The sequence below is a fragment of the Myxocyprinus asiaticus genome, chromosome 17 (genome assembly GCF_019703515.2).
Source record: "Myxocyprinus asiaticus isolate MX2 ecotype Aquarium Trade chromosome 17, UBuf_Myxa_2, whole genome shotgun sequence".
NCBI classification, from domain to species: Eukaryota; Metazoa; Chordata; class Actinopteri; order Cypriniformes; family Catostomidae; genus Myxocyprinus; species Myxocyprinus asiaticus.
Genome location: NC_059360.1, coordinates 25678440 through 25701425, shown reverse-complemented (window position 1 = coordinate 25701425; position 22986 = coordinate 25678440). Strand labels below are relative to the sequence as shown.

General features: G+C 38.2%; 1 protein-coding gene across 1 annotated transcript in view; it reads right to left on the bottom strand.

Moving 5' to 3' along the window:
* The window catches only part of sptbn5 (spectrin, beta, non-erythrocytic 5), a 52804-nt gene that overhangs the window by 3489 nt on the left and 26329 nt on the right, over positions 1-22986 (bottom strand). Inside the window, exons 32-65 of the mRNA XM_051722491.1 lie at positions 22063-22173; positions 19355-19534; positions 18984-19187; positions 17013-17162; positions 16516-16620; positions 16240-16431; positions 16009-16164; positions 15680-15871; positions 15344-15433; positions 14756-14874; positions 14523-14637; positions 14123-14236; positions 13121-13242; positions 12753-12915; positions 12413-12601; positions 12206-12283; positions 11921-12093; positions 11743-11833; positions 11470-11616; positions 11188-11325; positions 10731-10987; positions 10335-10521; positions 8864-9076; positions 8521-8717; positions 8082-8286; positions 7012-7188; positions 6610-6765; positions 6225-6442; positions 5945-6134; positions 5075-5251; positions 4146-4253; positions 2680-3459; positions 2532-2597; positions 2304-2387 (exon numbers count right to left, since the gene is read on the bottom strand). Coding sequence (XP_051578451.1) covers positions 2304-2387; positions 2532-2597; positions 2680-3459; positions 4146-4253; positions 5075-5251; positions 5945-6134; positions 6225-6442; positions 6610-6765; positions 7012-7188; positions 8082-8286; positions 8521-8717; positions 8864-9076; positions 10335-10521; positions 10731-10987; positions 11188-11325; positions 11470-11616; positions 11743-11833; positions 11921-12093; positions 12206-12283; positions 12413-12601; positions 12753-12915; positions 13121-13242; positions 14123-14236; positions 14523-14637; positions 14756-14874; positions 15344-15433; positions 15680-15871; positions 16009-16164; positions 16240-16431; positions 16516-16620; positions 17013-17162; positions 18984-19187; positions 19355-19534; positions 22063-22173 — 5844 coding nt within the window. The remainder of the gene's footprint in view (positions 1-2303; positions 2388-2531; positions 2598-2679; positions 3460-4145; positions 4254-5074; positions 5252-5944; positions 6135-6224; positions 6443-6609; positions 6766-7011; positions 7189-8081; positions 8287-8520; positions 8718-8863; positions 9077-10334; positions 10522-10730; positions 10988-11187; positions 11326-11469; positions 11617-11742; positions 11834-11920; positions 12094-12205; positions 12284-12412; positions 12602-12752; positions 12916-13120; positions 13243-14122; positions 14237-14522; positions 14638-14755; positions 14875-15343; positions 15434-15679; positions 15872-16008; positions 16165-16239; positions 16432-16515; positions 16621-17012; positions 17163-18983; positions 19188-19354; positions 19535-22062; positions 22174-22986) is intronic.

Sequence of the window (22986 nt, the reverse complement as noted above, 5' to 3'; positions counted from 1 at the left end):
ATGTTGAAATTAACATGAAGATTAGTGAAGGCTGTAAAATTATTGTTCATTGTTAGTTCATGTTAACTACTAATGTTAACAAATGGAACCTTATTGTAAAGTGTAACCAATATATTAAATAATTTAAACATTTTAAGAATTTATATTTTATATAAGAATATATATATTTAATTGTAATTTTATTATAAATTTTAGTTATTTTATAATTGTATTTTATAGTTATTTAATATACATATATACACATTGATGAGCCTAAACATTATGACCACCTGCCTAATATGCTGTGGGTCCTCCGCCTTGCCATTTTTAGAGATGCTCTGACCCAGTAGTCTGACCATAACAGTTTTGCCCATGTCAAAGTCGCTCAAGTCTTTAGCCCATTTCACCTACATTCAACATGTTGACTACGAGAACGGATTGTTTGCTTACCATCTAATCTACCAAGACCTTAACATGTGACCTTCTTAGGAGATGATCAACTTTATTCACTTCACCTGGGAGTGGTCATAATGTACATAACTGTGTATATATATATATATATATATATATATATATATATATATATATATATATATATATATACACACACATACAGTACTGTGCAAAAGTCTTAGGCACATGAGATGCTTCACAAAAGCATTTGTCTTAAGATGGTTATTTATATTTTCAGCTTTAGTGTGTCAATAGGAAATATACATTTTAGACTCCCTAACATTTATTTTGCAGATAGAATAGAATAGAAGAACAGGGAGCCCTGCAACAAATGGCATGGTCCCCACAGAGCCCCCCACTGAATATTGAGTCAGTCTGGGATTACAACAAGAGACAGAAGCAATTGAGACAGCCAAAATAGATAGAAGAACTGTGGCAAATTCTCCAAGAAGCTTAGAACATCCTGTCTGCCAACAACCAAGAAAAACTGTGTCCAGGTGTATCTAGGAGAATTGGGGCTGTTTTTAAGGCAAAGGTGGTCACACTAAATATTGATATAGCTTTTTTTTAATATTTACTGGACTTTGTATGACGTTAATTGATAAATGAAAACTATTTATGGCATTATTTTTGAAGACATCCTCACTATGCAACATTTTCCCCAAGTGCCTAAAACTTTTGCACAGCACTGTGTATATATATATATATATATATATATATATATATAGTCCCTCCTGCAGAAAAACACCCCCACAACATGATGCTGCCACCCCCATGCATCACAGTTGGGATGGTGTTCTTCGGCTTGCAAGTCTCACCCTTTTTCCTCCAAACATAACGATGGTCATTATGGCCAAACAGTTACATTTTTGTTTCATCAGACCAGTGGACATTTCTCCAAAAAGTAAGATCTTTGTCCCCATGTGCACTTACAAACTCTAATCTGGCTTTTTTATGGCGGTTTTGGAGCATTGGCTTCTTCCTTGCTGAGCAGCCTTTCAGGTTATGTCGATATAGGACTCATTTTACTGTGGATATAGATACTTGTCTACCTGTTTCCTCCAGCATCTTCACAAGGTCCTTTGCTGTTGTTCTGGGATTGATTTGCACTTTTCGCACCAAACTATGTTCATCTCTAGAAGACAGAATGTGTCTCCTTCCTGAGCGGTATGATGGCTGCGTGGTCCCATGGTGTTTATACTTGAGTACTATTGTTTGTACAGATGAACATGGTACTTTCAGGCATTTGGAAATTGCTCCCAAGGATGAACCAGACTTGTGAAGGTCCACAGTTTTTTTTCTGAGGTCTTGGCTGATTTCTTTTGATTTTCCCATGATGTCAAGCAAAGAGACACTGAGTTTGAAGGTAGGCCTTAAAATACATCCAGAGGTACACCTCCAATTCAGTACACCTCCTATCAGAAGCTAATTGTCTAAAGGCTTGACATCATTTTCTGGAATTTGACAAGCTGCTTAAAGGCACAGTTAACTTAGTGTATGTAAACTTCTGACCCACTGGAATTGTGATATAGTCAATTAAAAGTGAAACAATCTGTCTGTAAACAATTGTTGGAAAAATTACTTGAGTCATGCACAAAGTAGATGTCCTAAACGACTAAACTATAGTTTGTTAATATTAAAGTGGTTAAAAAATGAGTTTTAATGACTTCAACCTAAGTGTATGTAAACTTCTGACTTCAACTGTATATATATATGTATATGTATATATATATATATATATATATATATATATATATATATACATACATACATATACATATATATATATATATATATATATATATATATATATATATATATATATATATATATATGTGTGTGTGTGTGTGTGTGTCAGTGTAGAGTCATACCTCACTGGCAGCACCTTGGTCTTTAAACAGATTGAGTGTCTCTTCTTCCAGTAGTGCATAGACTGTTTCCCAGTGATCCAAGCCCTGTTCCAAGCCAACAGATCAATGTTCCACCATTAAGTGCTCTTACAGAAACAAAACCACACTACAAACAAAGAAGTGAAGCTAAATATGTTGGAGAGAGCTTTTTAATTGATATCATCCTTTGGTGTTGGTTGAAAAGCTTACTTTAATTCCTCCTTGTTTCAGTTTAATCTCCAAGGTACCCTCCATTTTGGCATGCTCTCCTCTGATCTAGAGATGTATATAAATTATAGACCAAAATAAGGTACAAAAACAAACTACAGAACAAAGCAACGAGATGAGCAGTGTTTACCTTGGTGGCAACAGTTGTCTGTACTGGAGTGTCAGTGGAAGACTCCTCAGGTAGTTCTTCTTGCTCTGAAATGGAAGATGGAGGAGATGAGTGAAGGTCTTCTGGAGGAGTAGATGGGGGAATGTTCCTCTCCTCAGAGCTCTGGTTGTTGATAGAGAGCATCTCTGTGTTGACTTTAGAGGGATGCTCAGGGGGTATGGATGTAGGAGGGCCCCACTTCTCAATTTCAGGACTTGATGATCTCTGACGCCTGGGGAAGGACCTTGGTTTAGGAACGACACTGAGGGGGGGTTTGCTAGCTTCATCAATCTGTCTCACAGAGTCTGCCTCATCTTCGGATGTGGAGGTGTGGTCAATCTTGAAGGCAGCACGTTGATAATGGGATCTGTAAACAGCATTGAAGTTTTCAGGTGGAGGATTTTCAACAGAGGAGGTGGGGCTCTTCAGAACGGAGGTGGACGGTTTGTCAGGGGAAGTTACTGTATCACTACCACTGCTGCTGTCCCTCCTGAGGCCTGATGCCACACGTGATACTGTATAGGAATCCATTTTACCACTACTGTTTCTCTTCAGGATGGCTGTGGACACTCGAGAGGCTGTGGATGAATTATCATTCCTGCCACTGCTGCTACTTCTCAGGACAGGATTGTTCAACGAGGGTCGCGGAGGTAAAACAGGATGCTCAGACGGTTTTCTCTTTAGGGAGGTCACACGAACAGGCTTGTCCCAACTGCTGTCTGTATTGTCAACTCTACGAGTTTCTTTCATCTTCTGTTGTCTCTGAGGGGCCAAAGAAAGAGCAGAAAAATCAGTTATTATGAGGTGAATGAAAACTCAGATAAACATGGTTGTTTGTACTCATTCTTGTGTCGTTTCAAACACATATGACTTCCTTTCTTCCATGGAATGCAAAAGATGTTAGGGACAAGCTCAGTCACCATTCACTTTCATTATATGTGAAAAAGATGCAATGAAAGTGAATGGTGACTGAGGATAACATTTTGCCCTTACATATTCTTTTGTGTTCCACTGCAGAAAAAAGGTCATATGGGTTTGGAACGACATAAGGGTGAGCAAATGATAACATTGAGTTTTTATTTTTAAGTGAACTATCCTTTTAAGCAATCATCTGAAAACATGTTTTGAGGGGTTTTGAGATTCAAATTTGAGATCTGTTCAAACAGAATTTTGCAAATTTAATTATGAAAATTAAAACAGCTATTTATTTATTTACAAAATGTAACTGAAAATGGTGACTGAGGCTGACATTCTGCCTAAAATCATTTGTGTTACACTGCAAAAAGTTCATAGGTTTGGAACGACCAAATCATGACAGAATTTTCATTTTTGGCATTTTACATGCAAATTTTGAGAGCTCAACCAAAATGCCATTATGAGTTTCAGTGTATATATGACAAATATTCAGTTCAAGTACATTCAGTTCTTTGTATATAAATGCATTTTACCTGAATTCTCCTAGCTTGCAAGGTATTAAATCTCTCACTTTGGGCTTGAATCATGGCCTCCAGATCCTCCTGCTTCTTTATCAACTCCAGAACATCTGAAACAGAGTCCTGTCCAACAGACAAATTTGATACAATTTTAGATTTGATGAAGCCGTTTTTGATTTGAGAGTGAATGATGACTTCAAATTCAGTCTGTTATTTGTAAAATGGTCAAAATGCCTTCAGAAAACTTGGAATATGAAACACAGGACATATGGACTACTTTTATGAAAACTTTGGGTGCTTTAAGCTTTAAAGGCCCCGTTTCCACCTGGTATGTGTCTCAGGTGATTCGATCATGTGTTCAGGTGAGACACCTGAGAGGTTATTTCCTTTTAAAATTTAAACTCTTGTTTTAGTGCTGCGTGACAGATGAGGGGTGGCGCTTCACTGCCGCCGGGACGCATACATGACTGATTAGCATTTACACCTCAAATGTGATCTGGTCACAAGCATTTTTGACAACATTCATATGTGGTTTTTGTGGTCTGATCACAAAACAATTTAGACCCCGTTTAGACCTTTATTTAGGGCTGTCCACATGTGATTGGATCACCTGAAATGCATCTTAATACCAGGTGGAAACGGGACCAAAGTGAGTCACTATCAACTGCTTTTGTGTGGAAATTAGCAATTGCGACATTCTTTAAAATGCCTCCTTTTTTGTTCTGTAGAAGAAAGACAAATGGGTTTGCAATGACTTGAGGATGCGTAAATAATTACAGAATTTTTATATTTGGGTAAATTATTCCTTGAAATATAAAGAGCAATTCAACAATCATTATTATGTAAAAATACATAAAGCAATGCCACCAAACATCTGCATTTGGATTTTAAAGAGTGCTTAGCTTCTGCAGTGTTTGCGTGTGCACATGTGTGAACAGCTTTACCCCATAGTCCTCTGCTCTGAGTGCAGTCTCATAGGTGCTGAGCCAGTGCTCGGCCTGCTCCAGCTCCCTCTGCAGTTGCTGTAGTTCCAGGTCTTCCTGATACTGAGCTCTCCTTTCTGCCCAGATCTGCAGAACCCGCACCTCCAGCTCCTGAAGCTCTGTAAGATGCTCTTCCAGCTGCACAGACACACACATACATACATACAATGACATTAAGTAACAAAACAGTGCAAATGCACAGTTTACCTTTAAAATGTTTATTTGTATCTGCTTTGACCTAAAAAATAAAAACACATTTTGGTACTTTTGTTTTATTTAAATGCATATCTTTCTGCATAATTCATTAAAAAAATTCATTTTCATCATGGTTCCCACCCTTTTAGACCATTGCATTTGCACAACTTCCACAATTTTTCCAGTTGCTTGTGATTTCTGGAAATAATTATTGATTCAAATAATTTTGATTCAGACTGATTCGCTAATCATTAGATCATTTAGTCAGATTTGTGAAACTTTTCAGCCAAATTAACTGAAAAGAACCTACTCAAAAGATGGATTCACTCACAAATCTGCCAGCAAGTTCTACTCTACACAAGCTCATACCAAGATTAAATATTTTAGATCAGAGCATAACTAGAACAATTTATATTCACTATAGAATTCAAATTTCCATGACTTTTATGGTTTGTTCATTTTCATGACTTCAAGCATGGAAAACCAAATTTTTTCCATGACTATGGGAACCCTGTTACATGTTTTGTTGAGTTAACTAAACATCATGCATGAAGCGAATGTTAAAATCAGCTAGATTTGGAAAGATGGTAGTAATGTCACAGGTTAATAAGTTGCAATATTAGCTGAGTGCCATACCTCCTGACTCATGAAGTTCCCCTCTTCCATCAGATGCCTCCCTTCATTTTTAACAACTTCTGATTTGTCCAGTTGTCTGTCAATCTGAGTGCGGTACTCATCGTGCCTTTTAATTAGCTGCTCCAAGTCTTTAACCTCACCTCCAAGCCCCTCTCCTGTCACTAGGGATAATGTCTCCTTAAGCCAGCCCCTGAGAAAACATTAACATCAATGTAAGATAGCAGAACAACACCTTCATACGGCAAAGAATCATTAGGAAGGCACAAAAACAGCAATTTACATCAGCTCTCTCCATTCGGTCAAGTATCTCTGAACGGCCTCTGCCTGTTGGAGTCTTTGCCTGCGCTGGTTGGCCTTCTCCAGCAGACTGCTCCACATGTCCTCAACGTCCTGTAGCCTCTTGCTCAGACTCTCCCTCACTTGTGGACACCTGCGGACCAAATCTTTGCCCTCCTCCTTTCGACGAGAAACATCCTCTTCTATCACTGCAAGATCTCTCTGTTGAAACCAAGTGAGTGTTCAGAATTCAGTTGCAGTAGTTTAAAGATTTTAGAGTAGGTAATTTATTTGTTTTGGTGATCGTAGATATTCAATAATGATTTACATTTTAGCTTGCTTTTTACATTACATTTCACAAAGAACCAATGTTCATTAATATATGGTACCTCAAGGCCTTCATGTTGGCGAATGAGAGCCTGGACACTGAGCAGATCACTCTCCTGCTCTTCAGGGTCCAGAGCCACCTCCTTCTCACTCATCCAGCTCCTTAGCTCATCCAAGTCATGGTCAAACTGGTGAACCTCTCGAGCGGAACATAGATTCTGTCAAAAGCATTTGATTGTTACTCTGAGTAGAGTCTCAGTCATTAATATCAGCCACATACAAACAAAAATCAGTGTTGCACTATTTGATTGATTTTTGGTGACTGGCTATGGTAGCTATTTTCCCCATATATGAGTGCAAAAGTACCCAGTTTTATAGGCATATTACATTTTCATGAAAAGAACTGCATTTCAGTCATGATGTAATGAAATATATCCTGAAATAATTCATTTTTGTCCTGTTACCTTTGCTCTTGCTTTCATAGACTTGTTTAAATCCTCCCACAGTGTGAGCAGAGCCTCCTCTTTTTGCTGTGCCTCTGACAATAGCACTGTGTGCTTCAGCTTTTGGACTGTTCCCAGCTTACTCTGACCCAGGGTGCTGACCTCTTCTGCAAAATCATCAAATTTCTTCTGCAGTGCCTAATAAGGGTGAGTAAATTGCTTTAAAAATCAAAAGATAAGGTCTTTCAGTGGCAAAGGTATTAATGTCTGACAAGTACTTTAAACAACTCTTTTAATGAGAAACTATGGTTATTGCATGTGTGTAGACACCATTACTAAACAAATACAGATTTTAGTGCTGTCAATCGATGTTTTTTTTTTTAATCGCGATTAATCACATAATTTTTTGCAGTTAATCGCGATTAATTGACACTATATATACTTCTTTTCTTGTCAAAATTCATTTATTTCCATCATATTCATATGCATATTCATTGCAATGGGCATTAAATCCCTCAAACTGTCATCCGCCACAATATTAATCTGCCGGTAGACACTGGCTATCCACATTGTTACAGCAATCGTGAAGCTGCATTCATGATTCGCGTCAGGACGGCAACTAGAATGTCTATGAAACGGCCGCATTATGCTATTTTTTGCTAAGCTTGTAGGCTAAACTTTGTAGAAGGGCTCTGGCGCTGTGTCTGTTTGTGGTGGGTGCGTCAGTGACTCTGGGCGATCACATTACAAAGGTTCCGCCCTTCACATCAGTGTTTCTGCAGTATTAACGGTAAATGCGTTAATCGCGATTAAGAAAAAATAACACGTTAAACTTTTTAAATTAATCACATGTGTTAACGCATTAATTCTGAAAGCTTTTATATATTTACATGATATATAATAACTTCTAACATCTTATTGCAATTAGCCATGTAGTGTGTCTTCTAATCAAAAGTAACTTATAATAAAGAATTTATCACATTTAACATATATCAAACTCAACATTTCAAGAATAAATTCATCTTAAAATTGTGTTTACTACCTTAGCATGTTACAGATCTCTTGGTAAAATACATTTGAGTCAATCTTACCTCAACCCCCTCCAAGTCTTTTCCATAATCATCAGATTCTGCGATAGTCTTGCAGGAGAGAAGCCAGTTCTGAAGATCTCTAGCTTCTCTCTCAAATATATAGAGATTGTACTGGTTCTCCAGCTCAGTACGACGTTCAGCAGACAGCTGCAACAAGGTCTCAAACTCGCTCTGCACATCTTTAAGGCTCTTACTCACTAAATGGCTGCAAAGGCAGAGTGTAATGTCAAAAACATTCCATTCTTTTGCTTTTCAACTTTCAACAAGACCATTCCACTAAATCTACAATTCTACCTTCAATTAATTTTAGATTTAAAGTCTTCTTTAATCAAAATGACCACAGTCATTACAAAAATATTATTTAGTCAATTAGTATTTAATTAATTAATCAATGCTGTCTGTTCTTGTAATCGCAATGAATCTGTCCTTATGGCTGCACCTGTTGGGATGTCCACACTTTTCTAGATGAGTTCCAGTTTTCAGGAGTGACTCTACTTTCCCAAGCTGGTTCTCCAACTCAAGGTCAACTGTGTCCAGTTTTCTGAGGAAAGCTTCAGTGGCCTCTTCGCTCTTTCCATAGTCTCTGGATTCTACTATAGGTCTCTGCTCCTCCATCCACTGCTCCAGTTGGGAGACCTGGGAAGGGTCACAATAGGGACAGATTTTAGACTTTATTTTAATGTGCAATTTTATCTCTATACATATTAATTATATGCATATGAATCACATTAAAGAGGTTTCGGAATATCTACTGATGTCAGATATATGAACTGGTAACCCACCTCTGAGAGGAAGGTCTGAATTTTCAGTGCTTCTTGAAGCAGGCGATCTTTCTTTTCTGACTCCTTCTTCAAAGTGTCAAAGTTCTTCTTTAGCTCAGCAAGTCTCTCGCTGATCTCATGTGATGCAAAGTGCCGTCCCCGGACCAGGTTCTGTCCTGCCTCCTGTACAGCCATTATCAGAGGGGTTCGGCTCTCATTTTCCTGCATCAGAACCTGTGAGGGAAGGTAGGGAAAGGTTGCTGTAAATTACTGTGAATATCAAACAAAAATCCTCAACCCATTCAAAGAAAAAAGCTAAAGCATACTCAGCAAGAAGCACTGTGGTGGTACCATAGCACAGTGACTGTAGAAGATGGTAAAACCATGGTAGGTAAATGTTTTTCCATGTACAGAATTATTACAATATTTGTGTACCGTGATATTTACAGTACCTGGTACTCCAAAGTACTTCAATGAATACCATGGTATTTCAATGGTACATGTCCATAAAACATTGTATTACCAAAGTACATGTAAAAAATGGTTTGATTTAGGGCAGCACCAATATGAAATTCTGCAACTTATCTTATTTTGTGATCAAATCACTGTTTTACTCAGGAATTATAATAACATTTAAAAATTTACAAAGAGGTACAAAAGCTTTTTATTGTTCTAAAAATAAATAATTTCCATTGAACATGGATTGGATCTAACTAAATATCAAAGCATGATGATTTATGTGAAAAAGGTTATTTTGTACTTCTAAAACATTTTTGCACTTCTGTTTTTGCAGTTCAAAACAACAGAACTCATGTTTGTACTGTATATATTACAGCCTCACAAATTCATATTATGCATATGTTGGGCAATTCCAAGGAAATGTCAACCACATCATGGAAAAATAAAAAGTTTTAACTAAAGGAACAAAACCCCCTTTTGTATAAAATTTTGAATCATAGTGGTATAATGGATAATGGCGTCCAGACCGCTAGAGGGCGCCACTTGCTTACACAGCGCTGATTGCAGTCTATTTTTAAACACAGTATTTCAAGCTTTAGCCATTTAGTAACAGCACAAGACCATATTGCGATTTCAATCTTAACTCAATTAATCATGCAGCATTAATGGATACCATACCATGTCTCAGAAGTCAAAGTTTAATGGTTTCAAAGTGTTTTTGATGGTTTTATCTTATGTATAGGTAAGTCCCACTTCCACAACGGTCATGTCTGTAACAATGCTTTTCCCTCATTATTGTGAAAATGAGAATGATTAAAAATTTTATATTTCATGTTTTCACTATAAATTAACCATCGGTTTTTCATATCGGCATTTTCATGCTTAAAACCAATTTACAGATGGATAAATATCAGCCATTATATATCGGTGGCCGATGCATCGGTGCTTCTCTAGTTTGATTCCCTTTTGATCGTCTCATCACCTGTTAATAAGCATAATAAGTAATAGTGACAGATTTCAATACTGGACTAACCAGATGTTTTTTGACTATGGTTTGTGTACTCTCCAGGGAGGTGCCCCAGTCTTTTGTAGCTGTGGCTTGCAACTTGTCCTGAATCCACTCCAGCTCATCCTCTAAGTCCCTGTAGAACTGAAACAGCAGCTGCCATGACTCCAGAGTTTCTCTGCGGGCCTGCAGTGGCTCACCCAGGCCATTATACCTGAGAGAAATGTTGAAATGTCAATGTTTTCTGTACATTCTTCTGTAAAGATAGCCTGCCAGTCAGATTATTTAAAATATACTATAACCATAATGATTGTGTAACATCACATGCAGTAAAAGACAAATGTCAAGGCTGAACTAATAATCTATAGTAGGTCCACCTATGCGCTGTTTTCCTGGGAAAATGAGGGCTGAACAAAAACTTACCTGTTGACGACCTCCCAGACCCTCTCCTGGATATTTTCTGCAAGGAAGTTGCCTTGAGAGCTGAAGTCTTTGGCTGTGTCCACTAGCCCCTGAACCTTCTCCATGTGCGCATCTACCATTTCCTCCAGACCCTGTAGGGCCTTAAGCAGTCGGTTAACTGAGGCCAAATCACTGCCATAGTCTTCATTTGCCAACTCTGCCTCCACTGACCCAAGCCAATCCTCGATGTCATCCAAAGAGCGCTGGAACTGCAATGCCTAGAAAACCAGATACAAACAAAAACAATATCACATGCAGTAAGATTATATTTTAGACTAGTGTGTTCTTAGTGACGATAAATCAGAATCTCAATTATTTATCACCAGAGAACAATGTGTAAGCTGTGCATTTACATGATATCAGTCATGTAGAATCAGGAAAAATGTGTACATTGTTGCAAAGGGTTACAATTCTGTACCTGATATGCTTGCTGTAGACGTGACTTCTTCTCCTTGCAGTTGCTCAAAAGCTGCTCCCAGCTGTCACTGATATCTTTTATTCTTGGTTTTATCTTACTTTTAGCAGGATGACCGGATACCAGCATCTTGTCACCCTCCTGAGGAAACATTTCCTGTTTTAGACCAAACTCTGTTGATTCTAATCCCAGTCTCATTTAAGTCTGAACTTCATACAAATAGAGAAAGATAAAGAGATATTCAGTGCAATAGTCTTAACATTCTTTAAGAGTCGAATGCCATACTTTTATGAGGGCATCCACTTGGTTGCGGTTTGCCAGTATCTCAGCCTCAAAGCTCTGGTGTTTCAGTAGCTTAGCCTGCAGGTTGATAGGATCTCTCCAGCTCTCATCAAGAGCCACAGAATTCTTCTCATACAGCCAGGAAGAAACCTTAATAAGCAAGAGGACATGTTGCCTTTATTTTGTGAAAGGATAGAGGTATTGATGTGCAAAAAAACCTGACTAAAATTAAAAGGCATCTCTTGACTTATTTGAGAGTTTTTTCACTTTACACACCTCATAGCTTCCTTCTAGGAACTTCTGCAGCTGTAGAGATTCTTCCAAAGCTTTTTGTCGAGCTTTGCTCATCTCAAGTACTTTGTGCTTTCTTTAATAAAGAAATCAAACAATGGATTTTACTTTATTTATTTTGATCTATGCTGTTGGTCAATTACTTATATTGCTTACTGCATACCTGAGCAGAATTGCTTTAGTCTTTTTCTTGATGTTTTCAGAGTCATAGTGTTTTGCCTGTATGAGCTGCTGAGCATATCTGTCAATTTCTTTCACCTGCTCCATTTGAGCTTCTAAAGAGTTTTCAAACAGAGCATGCTTCCTCTGAAGAGCCTCCACCTCTGACAAGGATCCCTATAATGCCAAATAGAAACATCAGCATCCACTTCCAAAGTTAAAAAAGATTCCAAAGATTGTTTGTAGTTTATTGAGCAAAATGATGCCATGACTGACTTGGAGCACATACCCCAAGATCTTCATTGACCAAGAATACCTCCCTGTTACTCATCCAGTTTTCACTTTGCTCAGCATAGCCCAGGAATATCTGCAAACAATAAAAGTCCCATTATGCCCCACATCCATCACCAAACAAATGTCACTGGCTTGAGTTAATCTAGTATAAACAGCAAAAATCCTCAATGAATCAAAGTCATCTACGGTCATTGAATGTTACCTGAAGCTTCAGTGCTTGATCCAGAGTTTTCTTTCTGTCCTCCCAAGCTTGAGCTAGCTTTGACTTGGCATCCTCTAGTTTGCGTAAGGCGTCTTTAATTTCTGCTGAATCGCTGTGTCCAGACTTAACAAGATTCTGTCCAAAACTCTTAACTGAATCTACACGCTCAGTGCGGGCATCAATCTCAACCTAAAATAATTAGAGCCACATTAGTATGTATGTTAGCTTTGTATTTTGTGACAGGGTTAGACAAACAATCTGGCAAACTACTAGCAATAACATTCAGTGGTAGGAGGACAAGAGCTGAGAAGTTCTCTCCTAATTGAAGTTTTTGTAATACCTTCCAGTCCTGGTGCTCTAGTATGAAGCTCTCAGCCTCAGTCTTATTCTTGGGCAGGCCCTTCTTATCCATCTCATCACTCCGCTTCAAGGTCCAGTCCAGAAGGAGGCGCTGGTTAGCTTTAAACAGCTGCAGCTGGTGAGATTCCTGCAACCGTTCCTTCCTACCAAAACACATTAAAGAAACAGTTCAATAGTTTAACATTTTTGTGTGAACTATCACTTTAAAATAAGTCACTGTTAACCTGTTGAACCAGTCTGTCCTCCCATATGGTTTATTTGAACTGTTACATTACTACTATTACTTTTATGTAAATATGAATGTTATTATTGTTCAATTCAATAACATTGCAACAAATGGTTGCATACCTTCGTTTGACCTCCTTGTCCAGCTTCACTAAAGCAATGTTAACCTCTTCCTGCTTCTTCTTAAGATTGTCAGACAGGTCAGAGTGCCTCCTTAACCTGTCTTTAGTCTCCTTCTCCAGGTCCTGTTTGTACAAATTCAAGACATTGTTTCCCATGTAACCCTTCCTTTAAGCAGAACAGCTTTAGTGATTTACATAAACCATTACTCTACAACATTTAATACACCATGAATACTTTATTTAAAGGGCTAGTTCACCCAAAAATTAAAATTCTCTCATCATTTACTCACCCTTAAGCCATTCCAGATGAGTATGACTGACTTTCTTCAGCAGAACACGAACAGATTTTTAGAAGAATATTTCAGCTCTGTAGGTCCATACAATAAAAGTGAATAGTGGCCAGACCTTTCAATCTCCAAATATCATATAAAGGCAGCATAAAAGTAATCTGTATGACTCCAGGGTTTAAATCTGTCTTTAGAAGCAATATGATAGGTGTGGGTGAGAAAAAGATCAATATTTAAGTCTTTTTTTACAATAAATCTCCACTTTCATGTTCACATTCTGAAAGTGAAAGTGGAGATTTATAGTAAAAAAGGATTTAAATATTGATCTGTTTCTCACCTAATGTGATCATATAGCTTCAGAAGACATATATTAAACCACTGGAGTTGTATGAATTACTCTTATGCATCCTTTATGATTTTTAGAGCTCCATTTGAATTAAAAGGACCTACAGAGCGGAGATTTTCTTATAAAAATTTCTGTGTTCAGCAGAAGAGAGAAAGTCATATACATCTGGGATATTATGAGGATGAGAAAATGATGAGAGAATTTTCATTTTTGGTTGAACTATCCCTTTAAAGGCTTTTGTACATACAACAGTTACACTCCATTGGAATGTGCTAAGACATTTCTATAATGCTTTTAAACACGAAGAGAAGTACGAAATAGACATTGTATATGAAGTGCTCTTTGTAGAACCATTGTCCAGTCTACTCACAGTGCCTCTCTCTTGGATGACTCGAGCCTCCCTTTCCATCTCCTCGTGTCTGCGAATGAGGTTCTCCACACTTTCCACATCCACTCCACTGCCTTGGCCCTGCAGCAACAGCATCTACGACCCCAGAGACCAACATTGCTTTATTTGACTATCCTGGTTCTTTTTTTTCTTCAGAATTATGATTCTGGACTATAGAGATGGAGCACCCCCCACACACACCCTAATGCAGCTGGTTTGATAAACTCTGAAATAAGCAACGCACCGTTTCCTGAACTCTCATGTTGGGTGAGAAGTATCCAAGCCACAATATAAAGGAATATATCACATTATATTTTCCAGCACAATTTATCAGTGTAGATATGCTTTCTTAATGTCAGATTTAAATACCCCACTTTCTCACCTTTTCTCCAGCTCTGTCTCTGACTTCCTCTAACTCTCGGATCAAAGCGTGGACCTCCAGTGCTGCCTCTAGCTTCCGCTTATAGCTACTCAAGTTGCCATGGAAATTACTCCATCTGTTATGAGTGCGATAATAAAGTCAAAACAAATGAAAATGTGCTAGATATAACAAAGCATGAGTGTATTGTCTAAAAATAAACAATGTGGATCTCAATAAAAACATATATAATGGACCGTTCATTGAGCTGCTGTCTACGCTTCCTCACAGTCACCAGCTCATCACTGTTCTGTCTTTCTAGCCGAGCAGCCAGAGTGTTGATGGCCTTGATGTGAGCATCATCCACAGTCACATCCTAAGGGATAAAAACTGCTTAGTGATAGAATCTAAAGTACTGTACTAAGCTATATGTTGTTACAGCTGTATACAATTTCAGTCCAAGTGAACACACACTAATGTTTACAAATGTGCTTTTTCAGTTTACCCTTTTTTGTTTCTTTGCTGTTTAAAGTTGATGTGTGTTTAAAACATTCTTGTATCCCAGTTTAATATGCACAATCAATTATAAGTAAGACATTTGTAGGTTGATTTCACCTAAAAGTGTAACACTGTTGTGCTAAACATTGCTCTGTCTCTTTGAGTGGCCTACCCAGCCCGACATTGCAACATCGGCTTGGCCTCGATCAATGGTGTGAGTTTATGGCGGTACTATCTTTTTGTACATCCAATGGGGGGCAACGCATTCCATTTGGCAGTGTTGGTAGCGCCGAATTTACACACTTCAGATTTAACATTTTCTAGACCAAGCAGAACACAAGACTTACTCCAGAGCCTCTAAATTCACTGAGCTTCTTCAGCAGCTGCTGACCGTGTTCATAATCCTCCCCAACATCACCAACATTTATCATCACCTCCTTTACACCAAAGAAACAGAGGCTAATTAAACCAAACATTAAATCAAACCATTTTTGTGGGATAACCACAGATAGTAAAGCAATGTCGCTGATGTCTATGTAATAAAATAGAGGGAAAAAATCAATAAACATCAGTGTGCAAATATTTTACTATTAAAAAAAAAAAGTAAATATCATCATGTGGACACCCAATTTAGGTTCTTCTAAAATGTCTACAATGGAATGGAATAGCTTCATTTTCTTTACCTTTTGTCTTATCCAAACTTCAACCTGTTCCACTTTCTGCAGGAACTCAAGAAAATCACGGTTATCCTCCAGAACTTTTCCACGAACTGCAACTGCTTGCTTTAGAGCCTCCCAATGAGAGACCAGAGCTGAAACAGTCTGCCGTACTTCCTTTGATTTTGGGTGACGCATGGTCACCAGCTCTTTTCCAGCCTGGTAATCAGCATTGTGACAAGTCAAAACTATGTTAGGTATATTAATGAAGACCAAAAGGTATAACATGGTGATTAAAATAGGATCATCTCTGACTGACTACTAAACCACTTTGTCTCTTGAGTGCAGGGGCTCACCTTCTGGACAGAATCAATGATCTTTCCATGGGCCAGAATCTCTGCCTCAAACACCTGATGCTTCTGCAGTATTTTCATTTTGGCCTGAAGGTTGCTGAGGTCCATCTTTGAGTCTTCTTGAATCTTATTCATACGGTCTGTGATCCATTCCTCTGCCTAAAATACAAATCAACCAATTAATTTATTGACTTCTGGGTTTATAAAATCACCTGGATTGGATCTGACAGGTACCTCAGACACATCCCGGTTGAAGATACATAGAAGCCTAGAGATCTCAAGATCCTCCTGGCGTTTAGCAGACAGATCCTTGATGCGTTCCCTCCTCTCCTGGAGAGCTTTCAGTTTGTTCTTAATGTTGCTGTTTTTTTCTCTGTTCAAACCTTCTGCTTTTAAGCGCTCTGCTGACTCCTGAAGAGCCATCATCTGCAATACATTAATTCAGTTTGTCTTAGTCTGAGTACATCAGAGCATTTTTAATACTTCAGGTCATTCTGTTGGCTAGCCCACCTTGTCTTCCTGAGAATTAAGAAGTTTTTCAAAGGCTTCATGGCGTTTGATCAAAGTTTCTGCATCATCCACTGTTGTTCCCAAAGCACTGTTCTTAAGCTGGATCTGCAAAATAACAGCTGTTGTTAGCTTTAATAATATGAATGTCTTATGACTAACTTGATTGTCGAATGAACTTGTGAACTTTTAGTCCAGTCATTGTTTGTAACTAAATGGGTGATAAGAAACGCTGCCTTCAATAAATGCGAGCTTTCCCCAAGCTTTGCTTTAGTAACTGTGGATATTCAAACAAATATGTTATAATGTCATATAAACGAATTCAATTTTGTTTGCCAATTCTTGACCCTAACCTAACTGCTAAAATTAAATTAACTGTTAACCTAAACATCTAACACTATAGGGATATTTCAAACATTTAAGAAGTCATCAGAACAGATGCCTGTTACATGCTGCAATATAAACAAATGTCACATTTGCTAGTTTACAGGAGCACAAACCTCTTGAGAGTTAGTGATCTTTTCCATGTATTCAGCGTCTCTATAAAACATCTGCTCTAGATAAGTGTTCTCCAGCCATTTCTGCTTGGACTGCCAGTTATCAGTCAGCTTCTCTCTTGCTTCTTGCAGAGCTTTCAGTTTCAACTGGATCTGATGGTCACACAAAATGTTTATTAAATCACTGATTCTTGAGATAAGGGACAAAACATGTCTTACATTCAACAGTCATCTTTATTTTAAAAATCAAGAAATTCAGGGGGCCTGGGTAGCTCAGTTGTAAAATACGCTGCTACCACCCCTGGAGTTCGCTAGCTTGTTGTTCGAATCCCAGGGCGTGCTGAGTGACTCCAGCCAGGTCTCCTAAGCAACCAAATTTGCCCGGTTGCTAGGGAGGGTAGAGTCACATGGGGTAAACTCCTCGTGGTCGCTATAATGTGGTTCGTTCTCCGTGGGGCGCGTGGTGAGTTGAGCGTGGTTGCCGCGGTGGATGGTGTGAAGCCTCCACACACGCTATGTCTCCATGGCAACGCGCTCAACAAGCCACGTGATAAGATGCGCGGGTTGACGGTCTCAGACGCGGAGGCAACTGGGATTCATCCTTCACCACACGGACTGAGGCGAATCATTATGCGACCACGGGGACTTAAAAGCACATTGGGAATTGGGCATTCCAAATTGGGAGAAAAAGAAAAAAAAAAGAAAAAAAAAATCAAGAAATTCATCAAAAATACTGGAAAAGTTCAATCTGAAAGGGAAACTCAGGGCTTTATATTTTAAAATAATTTCATTAGAATTTTTTAAAATGCATGCTCTATACTTGGAAGCACATGTAACTTAACCTGTCCTCAGCAAGAGGTCACAATGTTAAACTGCTAAACAAAGTGTATAAAAATGCAACAAATTCATAAATATAAATATCAAATGAAAGGTGGGGATCTGTAAGATATCAAACAATACATTAAGAAAAATGTAAATGATATTTTCCATAAAAAAAAAACTGCCTATCAAAGTTGTGTCCTCACTTTGCGTCAACTCCGTCAGCAAATCAGAAAATGTCCTGGACAGCTTTAACTCTGAGTACCCCTTTCCCACTTCCTGCTCATGGTGGATGCAACAGTAGGACACGTGGTCTGGTACATTTGATATTTTTCATATTTTAAACAAACAATCTATAAGTCTCTGCGGTCACAGCTTCAACTTGTCAACTCCGTCATTCTCATTATTATAATTTCTGTTAAAATTGTGGGATCAATTTTGGCATTTTAGTTTATAGATGCATCTTCAACTGAGGGAAAAGAAAAATGGCTCCAGTGTACAACACATGGTTCAGATGGAAAAATATAACATTTTGTCAACTCAGTCTGAATTTTCAAAATAGTATGAAAACAGAAAAAAATTAAAATAAATATTGAATGTATTTTATCACATAACTCCTTTACTGAACAATATTATTAGATAATTAAGACTTTAAACTTGTTGGATGAATCAAATTAAAATAGCACACTTTTTGGTGTGTCTAACAGAGTTGACACCAATGACAGTAAGATGCAAATTATGAAGTGAATAAATGTAAATTTTCAGAAAGAAAAAAAAAAAGCGTTTTTATAAAAACCTGTTTCCCTTACATCGTTCGTTAGCTGAGACCTTTGTCTACAAATATATCCATTTCAAATTAATTTAGTATTAAAAAATTAAAAATATAAGTATTTAATGCTTATATTTGTGTCATTCTTTTCCACTGTAATTGCACCTTAGATGATGTCCTCAAAGTTCAGAGCACAACTAGTGACACAAGTTGCAAATCTGTTATTATGTTATTTTAAGATCAGATGCCCACAAAATAAGAAAATGATGTCAAGTTTTGGAAAGATATTACAGTTTGCAGTGTTGTAGTTTATGCATCACATCTTAGTTTTGTGGTATAAATGTCATTGTAATAAGTAAAGCACAAAATGCAATGCAGTTTTTCACCTCTCTAGCATTAGGTATGTCCTGCTCCAGCAGGTCCTGGCCCATGGCTACAGCCTGGGCATATGTCTCCTCACGTGCCACAATCTCAGCCCAAAGCTGCTGGTGCTGGAACAACTGCAGATCACAGGTGGCAACATCTCGAATGGACTCCTCTGCCTTCATCCCACTCAGCACCTGGCCACACCAGAGGGAGTAGTCCTGTGCCTAGAGATCAAAGCAATGCATAATGGTGGTAAAATAGTTCCTACCATCAATATTTAACCAAGAAGTAAAAGTTTAACTTCTTAACCCTGGTTCTTTCTTGAATTGCTACCTTCATTGTAAGTTTGCAGCTCTAAGCATTATAAGCTGTGTGTTGATGGCAGGTGTACCGTATTGAGGAACATGTAGCGGTCCTTAGCTGACCGTAGCTCTTCCTCTCTCTGCTCCATGTGTGTACGGAGCATCTCCCAGCTCTCCACCACCTCCTGCTGCTGCTCCTGCAACCCCACCCGTAGCTCAGGAGAGCACATGTCCAAAATGGCATCAGCTCCATCCAACAGCTCCTGCAGCTGTAACAGGCAATAGATAAAGCAGTCTAAAACACTGCAAACTGCAAAGTAAATGACAAGTGTGTTGAAGTTTATGGTTAATTGCATTGAATTGAGGGTTTTTTAATTGCATTCGCAATTAAATTTAGATGATAGCATGTGCAGTTTCTAATTTATTTATCCATTTATAAGAAATGTATATTCATAATTTATAAATAGAGAATACTTTGAATATGTAATTTTCATTAATTCCATCATTCATTCGTATATTTATTCATCAGATGACAACCAATCAGAAGCCAGCGCGGGTAAAAGTACTAGAGTGTGGATGGCGTACAGTGGAGAAAAAGAGATGGGAGCATGAATACAAAGAAAAATAATTATTTAGTTGTCGAAAGAGAATTAAATTTTTTTTATTTTGGCAGTATTCTGGATGTAGAATGGAAGATATGTCTCAGTCAGGTACTTTTCACAAAATGAATACAATAGTTGTATAATTTCGAGCAACACCACAAACCTTATCCAGCGCCACAGAGAATACTAATAAATGGCTAACAGAACTGAACCAGCTAAATAAAACCCCATTATTTACTCAGTATGAGGTTATCATTTTTAACCGTACACCTTTAGTTCACAACGAACGCGTTTTCTAAGTATTGTTTTTCTATGTAAACGTGCGCTAAACGGACGTCTTTGACCGTTAAGTCACGTCTCAGTGTTTGCTTTTTTGAGCGTCTTGGGCAGGAGCGGCAAAAAAAACATTCTTTGTTTTTTTGCATAACCACGCGTTCGGTCGGAATGGCCCTTTATTAAGCACTCATAGCAACCAGAGCCCTTCTACCCAGTTGAGCCTATAAGGTTAGCACACTGATATAGAACTGGATTGCTCATGACGTCATATCAGTGAAGCCAATGCGCCGCCATATTGCTATGCCCAAACATTCCAATGTCCCTATTGACTTAATAGGAAATCATCTAATTTCAGCGAGTAAACATTAGTCATTTTATATCTGAAATCTGCATGTACATCCCTACAATGCAGATGTCCTACACATGTAATTATTTATTTATTTAAAGTCGGGAATTTTTCCTGTTTCTTGAAGGCCAGAGTGAGTTATGTATATCTACTGTATATCAAACAGTATCCAACTTTAACCAAATTCATCGGCGAACAGATCAGCTGAATGTAAACAAGTTCACTGAAACTGAGGCAGGATACAAACAGACATTTTCAGACTTATTGTGATAATCGAAATGTTTGTTCAGAGTTACTCGTTTTATGTTTTTATCAAAAAGTGCCTTGTTCTCGTGATCACTTGAATAAGAGCGTGCGCTGTCTCCCGCTATCACACATGCAGGGGGCACTGAGATTGAGGGAGACATGCAAAGCAAAGCTGGTTAAAATTAAACTGATACGCTAAGTTTAAATGGCAAATGAACATGTAAATTATGACATGTATCCATGTATGACTACAACGAGCGCTTCAATATGAAAACAGGCCAATCCCGGGCATTTTAGGCAAATTAGGCATTTTCGTTTTCCCGCTTCCTTTGGTGATTGTTGTGCTGCACTGATAGACTGAACACCGGAGCAGGTGAATGCTCTGACATCGCGATCCACATATATCTTCTCCCTCGTAATGAATATTATCCATAACAGCTAATTAAACATTAAACATGATTGTCACTAGATGGCGAAACGCAACTGTCGTATCCGGAGGTCGGAGATGGTGAAACGGGGGTGTTTTCGCCTGTCAGTCATTGATGCTCTATGGCAGTTTGGGCATACAAAGAAGGCTGCTCAAACACTTCTGGTGGCTTCACCTCCTGCAAGCAGTTCACCGTTGCATCAGCGATCCAGTTCTATACCGTATATATCAGTGGGTTAGCAACACGATGCATAATGCAGCAGACCCATAGATATTCTACAGGCGGTACACTGGCGAGAAGAACAGAGGCTCTTTTTTAATAGATGTCTATGGAGGAGATGCATCAGTGTACTGAATAAACTGCTTTTGTGAGGAATCACTTAATGAATTGACCGCCTGTCCGCTAATCTGGAACATGTTTAACACTCAACAATCCTTTAGGATTGACTTATGTGTGGTGTTTTCTATGATAAAATTGCTATTTTATAAGAGAAGGCATGGACAATTTTGCGACAGGTAGGTGTTGGTTTATGGCTCTCCCCATTCGTTTGTATGGTATCCTCAAATGGTCACTTACTGTCGTAACATGCTAGTTGACCGTTACGCTCTCTGCTATGGTAAAAACGTGGAAGTTATTTCAGTATAAAATATCTCTATACCCACTAGAATCCCGCAGATTTGCATTTAAAATTAAAATATATACCCTCAAATATATTAAAAATCTTTGAATAAACTAGGACTACTGTTTCGCTGATTGTACAACACGTTTACAAAAAAAAAAAAAAAAACTTCTGCTTCTGCCGATAAAGCAAAATTTTACTAAAAGTAAAAGTAGTTTCTGAACCAAAACCTGCCCTACATACCATGTGGTAGGTGAATGAATGCTCTCACTCTCAGTACCTGTTGCTCTGTTCCAGCCAGTTCATGTACAAGAGCTTCATGTTTCCGTAGTTGTGACAGCACCCCCTTAAGATCTTTGGCTATATCATCCGGAATGCTTTTGTTCCTTTCCTGTTAGGTAAGTGACATGTAAGCACCAGTGCAGTTATGTTTTTTATAATATTTCAGTGTTTCCCCTAGGATTTTTTTCAGCAGCGGTGCTGTTGTGCACGCATCCACAAGCCCACAACGCCGGACCCATGTTAACGCGTGTTAGTTGAGGAATAGCTTAAAACAGGGGTGTGAAATTCAATTTCATCCTGGGCCACATCAGGGTTTATTTGTGCCCTCAAAAGGCCCGTTGAAAAGAAGGCACCAGCACATGCTTTGGTTTGGTAGCACCCATGCAATTACATAGTATGTGCATTGAAATGCACATTTGACAGTACAGCATTGATTTTGAGGTTGGGATCCAGATGAAAATTATGATTAACAACAGTAACATCTTTGGAAAAAATAAACACCTAATTTTTATATGGCTAAATTGAAATATTCTGACAGTCTGACTAAGTTGGGTCTCCGTTACAGATTCCTTTTATCAAGCTCCTACTGATTAAACTACAGTCATCTCTTGGAATTTCTGAAGGCAAACAAAACAATGAGAGAGCATTACAAGAGAACACACTTTATACAGTTGGAAAACTGATAGCTTGGTCCATAATAATTATGAACATTTACCATAATATTGTTTTAACAATGATATTTGTAATAATTCCATGGTAACCATAAGTAAACCATGCATGGCTCGTCACTACCATGATTAGTAACTATGGTTTCTATATAAAGAACTATGGCATTTTTGTAATGAAAAACAGCAGTCTAAATACATTTAGAAAGCTTTTCTGTCACAACTACCATAGTTAATACAGTACAGTTAGTGTTACT